We start from the raw sequence: 10375 nt of genomic DNA on the forward strand, positions 1-10375 counted from the left end.
AAAGGTTTTTATCTCACAACAATGGCGGGGCATTTAATTCATGTTTTCTAGGACACTATTGAAGGCTTCTAGTATAATTCTAAATAATTGTTGCTTGTTTGCTGAACACAGATCCAAAACGAATTTCTTTAATTGCAATCGCTTTCTTAAATTTTTAATTGACACATGAGCTCCTTGTGGTTTAATGCCACACACTGCTCTCAGGGTCAGACGTCCACTTGTCCTGTCTCCAGTCACCAGCTGCTTTCTCTGCCTCTGGGCTCTCGCTGTGCTCTCTGTTTGGTGCTCAAGGTCAAGCTGAGAAGCAGAGGGTGAACTATTTAAAGCTGTTCATGTGCCGTGAAGGACAAACAGCGGGAGGGTTTCTCAGTCCAACCTGACACTACAGTAGGTGATAAGCATTTTAACCAGCAGAGATGGTTATCAGGGAAATGGTCTGAAGTGGCTTTAGTGTTGCAGATCCTTTGTCCTTCACTGCTCATGATTGGAGTCAAAGGTTCATCTGTACAGAGAGGACAAAGAGCATTTCTGGACGTTCTTTTTTTCTCTCGTAAAACACTGATTTTACAGACTGTTAATTGCAACAATCACGGCTCAGTTCTAGCCCTTTGAAATACTCTGTGCTAGTTGGGGCATACGAGATTGCATAATTTGGTCAGTGACAAGCGGTAGCTTTTAACAATGCAGGAAAGATCCAGAGCAAAGCCTTATTGTGATGAAAGATGCAGGGACAGCAGAAAAAAATGCAGAAAGGGATTTTATAAAGCCCTAAAGGCAGCGGAGGCTGCATGTGGCAGATTTGCAAAAAGTATTTATATAAAAAGGTCCTCAACTAGCTTTGAAATAAATCAACACAAATAATGATGAAGAGAAGTCCTGTTACCTCAACTAAACGCTGCTTTCTTTGCTTTTACAGACCCACTGCATCAGCCTGTCAACACCAATTTCCAAGCTACACAATTTGAAGCTTAATAACAATCAGTAGTTTTCACATAAATTAGACTCTTGACAAATGAAAGTTTCCCTTGGATGGAGCTCTTGTAAATGTTTGCTGCAAACAACACTTATAATGTAAACAACAAAAGAAAAGAAAAAGCTCAGTGAGAGCTGTCTTTCAATACCTTCAAAAACAATTTATCCACACAGACGCTGCAACAGACCACCTTCCAGTGTCTTTGCTGGTTGCCTGGCAACGTCACACTGACAACAAGACTCCGGAAATTCACTTCACCCGGGTGTAGATCAATAAGAAATACTCAAAGCACGTAACACCCTTGAAAAGCACAATTGGTTGTTTAGGGCCCTGCTAGCTCCCTGGCTCAAGGTGATGAAATGTCAGTCAATGAGTTGGTTGTTTGGACGACTACTTTAGTTCAGTTCAAAATATCTTCATTAATATCTAATGAATTGTCATAATGGTAAGTAAATATAGTTATGTATCCCTCAGAAAGAATTCAGAGTAGCATTATATATCCAAAGCTTTGGTGTGTGAGCAGCTACAAGCAAAACTCATGATATTCCCACCAGCCCCAATCTGCAACCTGTTAAGTGCTTCAGAGCAGATGTCATCAACATGCCTCACAAAAATGGTGAGTACTGTGAACATAATATATTTGTTAGATATCCGACCTTTAGCATAGTATTGTAAGCATAAAGGCATCAGACATCTGGAGCATCTGGATGTTATGCTTGAGTGATCACAAAACAAAACAAATGCTCAAAGTGATGATTAGTTGGCTTTCTACTTGTTGAAGGCCAAGCTACCTCCCCCTGTTTGCAGTCTGTTTGTGCTAAGCTAATCACCTCATGCCTCCTGATTCTTCCTTAATAACTTTGCAGTAGTATTGATCTTCTCATCTGAGAAAGACATGAAGAGCATTTCTTGTAATCTTCAGCTATTTGTCTAAGAGGGACAGAGACATCAAGGTGTACTCCCAGTATCAAAAAAGGAACATAGTACTTAGTGAGGTCTTCTTCACACACTCCAACACTACTAGGGATAGACCAATTATCGGCGCCGATATTCTGCATTTTGATGCATATCGGCATCAGCCTTTTTTTTAAATCCGACGGCCAATAATAGATAAATTTAAAACTAGGTTATTTTGGCTCTGATGCAGCCGCACCACCAGGTAACTCCAAGAAGAGCATACACCTAAAGTGTGTTCCATTTCTCTCTGCAGTTTCTCATCACAGGGGACGAGCTGAGCAGCATCCATTGTGGCCCCTACAATTACTAGTGATTCAAAACTCATACAACCCCACTTCAAATAAACTGAAACACCCCCATAAAACAAAGATAAGTGAAAGATTAACATTTCAGTTATATTGACATTTTGGAAAACTTTATTTACCGTTTAGAGAGCTATTTATTTGTTTAAGTTTTCATTTCACTTTATAAGACATGCTGCTGAGCCTGGGAGCTCCCTGCACTTTTAGACAAAGATGTGTATTGTCTAAGATAAAAAAAAAAAACCTTTAACATCTTGCAAATCTGAAAGCTGTTTAATAAACATATGCTTAAAGGCATTTATACAAAGTTAAGTGTCGGAGTTTGTATTATTGAAAACTCTGACGCCAATATTTCCCCTTTTACTGCAAATTAATATCGGCTCCAAATATCTGTTATCCGCCTCCTTGACTACTAATAATCGGTATCGGCCCTGAAAAAGCCATATCGGTCTATCTCTAAACACTACTGAGCTGCACCCAGAGTGAAGAGACAGCAGCAGCATCCTCTCACTAGCTGTGATCAGCTGTAATGCTCTGTTTAAAAATAGCCACCTGGGCGGCAGATTAGAGTTTGCCAACCCCTTCATTATGCTTCTCGCAGGTGTTCCTATGATGCACAGCACAGCAGGTACAGTGGCTGTGATTCGCACCAGCATCTTACCCTCTGACAGCGTGGAGAAGCCGCAGCGAAGGGAAGGCGGTGCGTACGTCCACGGTGTGCAGCAGGATAAGACGGAGGGCCCATTCCACGCGCTCCTCTCCTCCCTTAGCCATGAAGGCCGGGATCCACAGCACGCTGCCGCTCAGACTCTGGAGACGCTGCAGGAACCGACCCCTCCACTCCTCGCTGACTAAGTCCTGGAAGGCCCGCTGCACCACCGACGGGTTCATGGTCACCAGGTTGGTCCGCCAGCCCACATCCTGATTGAAATCCTCCACCGGTGCCAGATTACACCTGAGTACAAAAAGGTAAAGGCCACTAAGTTTCAAAACCTTTAGAGCCCCTTTGAGTTTTTTTTTTTACACACTGATATTCATACTGATATCTCTTTATGATTGACAAAAGCAGACAAGACAGTCAGCAACACGACTGACGGTTTCTATTCCGTGGTTTTTGATGCCTCATTTTTAAACAGCTGTGAGGGGGCAGGTGTCAGACCAGACGATTCACTCAGAGACATCACTCTGAAGAAGAAGCCTTTTACCCATTTTCAACAGAAAAGATTCACAATGAGCAACACATTTCACAGTCAAAGGAGCGCAGGATGAAGTTTCATAAGAAAATACTACATTGGCATATACAGAAACAAATCAGATAAGCTATAAGATTAACGTATTTGATCAAGGGGTGCCAAAATGGGCAAACTTAAAGCTCCTCAAAGCAATTTTCTAGTTTGTATCTTCTAGTTTCACTGGTCTGAATATCTCTACTATACACATCTATCAGCAAGGAGTTTTTCAATAACCATGAGCACGGGGAAGAAAATAAAGGTTCTAATCTTTATTTTCATTCTTGATTTGGTCCATAAGTATAAGAAAGGAAGGGACAGAAAAGGAAAGGTCAATATAAATGTCTTCCCTCCGACAGGTTTTTTCTGTCCTTTTTAGATCTAGTGACTGATGGAGTCATTTTAGCCACACATGGGCTGAGAAAGGCACAGCCTAAAACATGCGTAATGAACCTTGAAAATGATTCAAACTTTAGTTTAACTTGTGACATTTACAGGAGGGTGACAAATTAAATAAGAAAACCTGAATAAGTCAGGGGATATGAAAATATGCAAATGGACAAATAGGGTACACAAGAGGCTGCTGAATAATTAGATTTATAAAAAACATCAGGTTTATTTTCATTTCAACCGCTGTGGTTCATAATGAACATTAATGACAGCCATCAGTACATTTTTAAAAAGATACTTATCACATCTTCTTAGAGAAAACCTTTACTAAAAACTACCACAATGGCAATCATTACTTATCTTGAACAAAAGAAATGTCTTTTCAAAGATCATCCGATTCCTAGAAATTTCAGCAGCTATTTGCTAAGCAGAATTGAAACAGTTGTGGTAAGTCATGTTGGCCTGACACCTCACTTTGACACCTTTCTTTTTGTTTTTCACTTAGTTTATCATCCATCTTTCTCTGTCCTGAAGGCAATCCTACATTTCCCCCTGTGGAAGCCTCCAGTAGGAGTGAAAGACAGCAGAAATTTGAGTTAAATTCAGCAGAGAAGCAGAGGATGACATTTTGCTAATTGATGTTAAACCCAGCCTCAAAGTAAATGCCAGAAGATACAAAGCAGGTAATTATCTTCTTAGGGAAGAATCTCATCATCTATGATCAAAAGTGTGGCAGATTAACATTTCGGGACAGAGTAACAATTCAGACTCTAATTTACACGTTGGTAAAATGGTCATGCCTGTGCAGTGAAAACTCTCCAAGCATCACCTGGTTTGCTTTGTGATGACTCGTTTTATGCTAGTCTAATATTGTTTACTGGACATTTTTGTGTACTGTAAGTTCAGACGTAAGGGAAACTTTTAGGAGGGCGCAACAACAAACAAACAAAGTCAACGCAAAGATGCAAAGATAAAGCAGCAACTTCTGCTGCTGAAAAGGGAAGCCAATGACTAAATGCAAAAATATGCAGTTCCGCGAGTGTCCACTTGAGGCTGTCTCCAAAATTGAAGGAAACCCCATTAGAGCTCATGTCAAAATAGACATCTTTACAAAGAATCAAACATTTTCACATCCTAGTTCTGAAACCGTTGTGTACTCATATGTCAGTTTTTGTATTATGAAAATCTTAAGGGGTTGAATTATTTTTTTCACAAGTAGTTAATAGTTAATAGTTGGAGTCCCGTTTCCACCAAGCGGTTCAGTTCGGTTCGTCTCGGTACGGCACGCATTTTGTGGCGTTTCCACTGACTAAAACCGGGACAGGTCCCCAAATTACCAAGCCGAACTGTCCCACTTTTTGGTACCCTTCTGTTGGGGTGCCAGACATACCGATCCAACCCCAGAAGGTGGAGATAGAAACACTGCCGTCCGTTGATTGGACGAAAGAATCGTCACTTCCCATGCAACAGCTGTAATAAAGAACAACACATAACCCTGCCATGTTTAAATCTCCAGTGGACTTCGGGAAGATAACTTTTTTTGTTTGGAAAATGGCATCAAGAAACGGCGTTCCATGGTTGACCACGGAGGTGCAGACTTTCCTCGCGCTTTTCTTCTTCGTTGCATTTATTAGCGTGGTACACTGTGTCACGCTGCCATGACGTCACGCTATTACGTAGCTGACGCGGTTATCGGCATCCAGCTTACATGCCGCCCACCAAGTAGGGCACGGTTGGCTGTGGAAACGCAAACAGGATCAGGCATTACCGATCCGACCTGTACCAAACTGTACTGATCCATACCAGACCGCTTGGTGGAAACGAGCCATAACTAACTTTGGGCTTTCTTTGGGCTCTTTAGGAAGTCACAGGTGACGTTACTGAAATTCTGTCCATTATTCATACTGGCTATGAAATACAGCAGATGAAAATATTCACCCAACAAAGCAAAGAGATATGTTCCAGCTATCTATCATTTATACTTAAAAATGAACCCACTCCCTATTTTTTGGTGTTAATACTTGTAGATTGTGAAATATACCAAAAACCTGTGGAGCTGCTTTGTTTGTATGATCACTTAAATGCAGAGCCATACTTTTCACTGCGTCTGTACTTTCGTTCATGTAAGGCTAACTGTTGCTGTGACAGCTCATTTACACACATTAAGAAAAACTCAGTTCAAAGATGACCTGCAGAGAAACGTGTGATGATATGTACCTCCAGCTGACTGTAAGTGCTTTCGGGAATTCCAAGTAATTTTCTCACATTTCATTCCACATTGTAAGACTCACTTTAAATAATCTACAACTACTACTCTAAACCTTGTCAACTGCAGTGTACAAATGAGGCGGATGGCAGAGAACTATATACAGCTGAAACATTATCCCTCAATCTAATACGGGAATGCTGAAGCAAATTCTTCAGCTTCTCAAAATGCCACATTCCCTGTTGTCTGCCATCAGCCCACAATTACCGCCCTGTCCGGGCTCCATTACCATGCTGCTGGAGTCAGGAAATCATGACCTCTCCTCATCAGCGAAGCATTGCAGCAGCACGCAGGGAAGATACGTAGATCAATCTTTAAAGATCAATCTTCAGAGTAAGAAAAGAGACATACAAGGAATCTGAGGCCTATTTAGCTATCGATCAGTCCGCTCAATGAGGTGACAATGCAGACAGCTACTTCCTGCTCCATTTACACAACAACATTAAAGTCATTGATTCATGAGGGTATGTTTTTCACTGTAAATACCTCTGCATTTACTGCAGGCTTTGTCTCGTCTTTACACAGAATCCCATACAGATAATTCCTATTGCTTTTTCCATGATTACAGTATTACCCAACGCAGATTTATTACCCTCTCATGACAGGTTTGAATGGTGGTAAATAACCCTCTACTTTGCAAACACATAGCAGAGGAAGCTGAGGGCTTCACAAAGGAGGGCAGGACCTCCGAGAGTCTCTGAGTGAGGCACAATGTGTTTCTGCTGGATGACTGTAATGCAAAAATGTGTATTTAATTGGTATCAGTCTGGCTGTTTGCTCCCTATTTAAAATCACTGAAAGGCTTTTAAAAGTCCAATAATTATGTCCAGCTCCAAACTACATTTAAAATAAGAACGGCCAAAAAGCATGTATGGCTCCTATGGGGAATAAATGCAGTGATAAACCTCAAACTGAACCTGATTTGTTTCAAGTGGAGGACTTTCAACATGTGATCATGAATTAAATACCTGATGACAAAGTCGTGAGAGTCTATCTCTGGTCCACAGCTGCTGTTCAGCAGGATCCCGGAGTTTCCCACAATAGCACAGCGTCTGTGATGTTGGTTCTTCATCGGGGATGCAGTTGGCAGCAGTCGGTAGAGATTTTCTGAGATGTTTGTGGTGCTGTGGCGATCAAATACATAGTGGATGATATCTCCTGGTTTCAGCGTGCCCTTCAGTATGGAGATGTCTCTCTCCGGGTCGAGAAATCTCAGAATGTTCTTCCTGTGAGAAGAGAACACTAGTTATGAAAGGGTCTCTTTACTGGAGTGTCAAACTATGCTGAGGTAATTATGCAGAGGGATGTGAGTGCCTGATGAGGTTGGAGAGGGTCTTGTTGAAGGTCCAGCTGTTTGAGGAGAGCCTGGCAGTGTTATTGCAGCTCGGACTGAGAGTGTTTGTGTCTTTGCTCAGGTTTGTCACAGCAGTGGGGTCGGCGTGTGCTGCAGATTTTCTAAATGGTAGGGGAGAATTATGTTATTGATACAGCTGAAAGATCTGATTAATAACCTACAGTAGCATTCTTATGAGGTTGATTAATGGTGAGAACACCTCCCCATTCTCCCCATTTTTATGATACACGTAGTTGTACAAAACCCTCAAGGCTTAATATTTCATGCAACTTTTATTTCTCCTCTTCTTAGTTAAGTGCTGCTCTTTTGACTGTACAGCACTCACTTTATATATTTAGTTACATTACATTTAATATATGACTAGTAAAGATTAAACCCAGTATGCTCTAAAAAGAAAAAGGAGAGCATTGGTTTAAAGATGCCAACCCGTGTCTGTATTGGCTGCAGTGAAATAATACTGACAAATGATTACATAAGCAATAGTGATTCAATCATAGAAAAAGGCTTTCATGGAGGCAATATGCTGCATGAGTACTTTTGATATTTGTAATACATTTAGGTGATATGACGTGCACAAATGTTATTAGCTATGCAGGACTTTTATATGTAATAGTGTGCTTATGGTAGTATATTAAGATATACACCAAATGATTTGACTGTATTCTCAAACACTATTTTTTAAGCTAATTTGACTCCCTCAGGTTAGCTTGAATAAGGATTGCAATAAATCAATGTCACCAAAGTTATGTGATTTGAAGTACAGCGTTTTATAACTCTAATTGAATCTTATTTCTACAGCTGATGTTTTTAGAGTCTCACGGAAACCACTACTTTGATGTGGATGTATTTATAGCAGGTGCTCTCTTGCTGTAAAAAGTAATGAGACACTCACCGTGAATGACTCACTGCGTTACACAGGCTGCAAAGGAATCAAATGGCCAATGGCGGCTAAAAATACTATAGAAACAGCAGCAAGCGCCCGACTACTGGTCACCAGCTGTGTTGATATCTCTATATGTGAGTGTGTGAAGATAATTGGATTTCAGACCTGTGTGGTTTAGGAATGAGCAGGTGCAAGTTGCTCTTCTTGGAGTGTCCAGTTTTTCTAGAAAGAAAGAAAGAAAGGAAACACGATTTAGATCAAATTGTGAATCCCATCAGCAGCCTTGATGGATGCTTCCTGTAATCATATCTTGTACCAATAACAGTATTGGGTACTGTACTTCCAGCTTTTAAGACAGAATGAAGATGAAAAGCAAGCATCAAGGTATTTTTAGACAATTCACAGTGGACCCATTTGCTGATGTAATGGGGAGAAATGTGGCCTTAATGGACTCCCATTATACTGAAAGGAGGTTTTATTTCACAGGGGTGTTGAATACACCAGCCTGGGTGCATTTACAGTAGGAAAAAAAAACAAAAAACAGTGTGTTCACATTTTTCTGCATCAGTCTTTTGTGCAATCATGACCTTGATCTCATCTGATAAAACTGTAGAAGGAATATGTGTAAATGAAGAGAAAGTGAGTCAGAGGAGTTCAGCTCAGACAGACAGGTCAGGTGGGCTTTCTGCACTCATTTCACTACCCTGATGCCCTTTATTATATTAATATGTCTGCATTAAGCAGCATTTATGCAGAGTTGGAATTGGTTTTGGTTCTTCTCCCTCTGCGGCTCACAAAGCAATATGACCTCATTATGACATGATCCACAGCCGGGGAATTGCATTCGAACACAGACTGTTCTTATTTGCAAAAAGGGACCCAAAAAATCTGAACAGAGTTAAAAAAAAAAGGTAATTTCTTTTTCATTTTTTGCATTTATGAGTAGTGCAGGCTCTTTAAACAATGATGAGAACAGGAGGAGGGATGTTGCACTGCTGAAGTCTGTTGGTTTTACTTGTAACTGAAGTGTTTGATTCTATATTAAGACTGTGTTTTCTTGCAGGTCAAATCAAAGTGGGGCATGTGTGTGCCAGAGTGAGTTTTGGAGGATTTCTGTTGCACTGCTCAACATTTCAAAGTCTGAGAATGGAAAAGGGGGAAAAAAAGGAAAGGAAGATCTCTTTTGTTTCCAATCTGTTGCCCCTCCTCTCTCTCTCTCGTCCATATCTGACACACACACACACGCATACGCGCACACACACACGAACACGTACAGGCTACACACTCTACTCTCCTTCTCTCCTATAGTGTAAACGTATCCTATCCCGCATGCAGGCTGCTGCAAGACAAATAGCCTAATCCTTAGAGACCCGGGCAGGCTGCTGTCTGAACAGCTGCTACTGCTGCTGCACCCAAGTGTTACAAATGTAGAAACAAAACCATGCATTGTCCACATTCAACCCCAAACTTCCACTGAGATCAAATACACTCATTTATATCACCTGGTTGTTCTAGTTTCCAACACTTACCAGGACCCGGGATGAAATGGAATAAACCTGCTGGAAAGAAAACAATTGCGCACACACACTCACACATATCATGCATGGAGAGATCACGGTGGGTTACTTACGCAGTTTCTTCCTCCACTTCTGCAATATCATCTATGATCAAAAGCACCACCAGCAGCGTTACAAAGGCGAACAGCAGCGTGCGGAACACAAGCGGCATGGCTGAGGGGAAGGCTGCAGCCCGGGGAGTCCCTCCTTCCAGCAAACACTGAGCTACATTAACCTGCTTGTCTTTTCCATTTACAAATCGGCTATCGGCTCACTCATCTCTCCTATTGTTCTTATCGCATGGAGCTGCGGGTCCTGGTTTTCCCCCCTTGCTTTGTTGATGATGATTGCTGTATGTGAGTATTTCCTGACGGGTCGATGCTGCTACCGTCTCCGCTGCTGCCTCTATTCCCCAGTCAAACTTTGAAAGCGTGCACCTACACAGCCTGCCATGGGAGCAGCAAG

General features: G+C 41.4%; 1 protein-coding gene across 1 annotated transcript in view; it reads right to left on the reverse strand.

Annotated features, from left to right (window-relative positions):
- st8sia2 (ST8 alpha-N-acetyl-neuraminide alpha-2,8-sialyltransferase 2) overlaps positions 1-10375 on the reverse strand; it is a 14122-nt gene extending 3747 nt beyond the window's left edge. The window contains exons 1-5 of the mRNA XM_034685988.1: positions 9985-10375; positions 8520-8576; positions 7432-7572; positions 7086-7343; positions 2894-3187 (exon numbers count right to left, since the gene is read on the reverse strand). Of these exons, the coding sequence (XP_034541879.1) occupies positions 2894-3187; positions 7086-7343; positions 7432-7572; positions 8520-8576; positions 9985-10082 (848 nt within the window). The 5' untranslated portion in view covers positions 10083-10375. The remainder of the gene's footprint in view (positions 1-2893; positions 3188-7085; positions 7344-7431; positions 7573-8519; positions 8577-9984) is intronic.

The sequence above is a fragment of the Notolabrus celidotus genome, chromosome 6 (assembly GCF_009762535.1).
Source record: "Notolabrus celidotus isolate fNotCel1 chromosome 6, fNotCel1.pri, whole genome shotgun sequence".
NCBI lineage: Eukaryota > Metazoa > Chordata > Actinopteri > Labriformes > Labridae > Notolabrus > Notolabrus celidotus.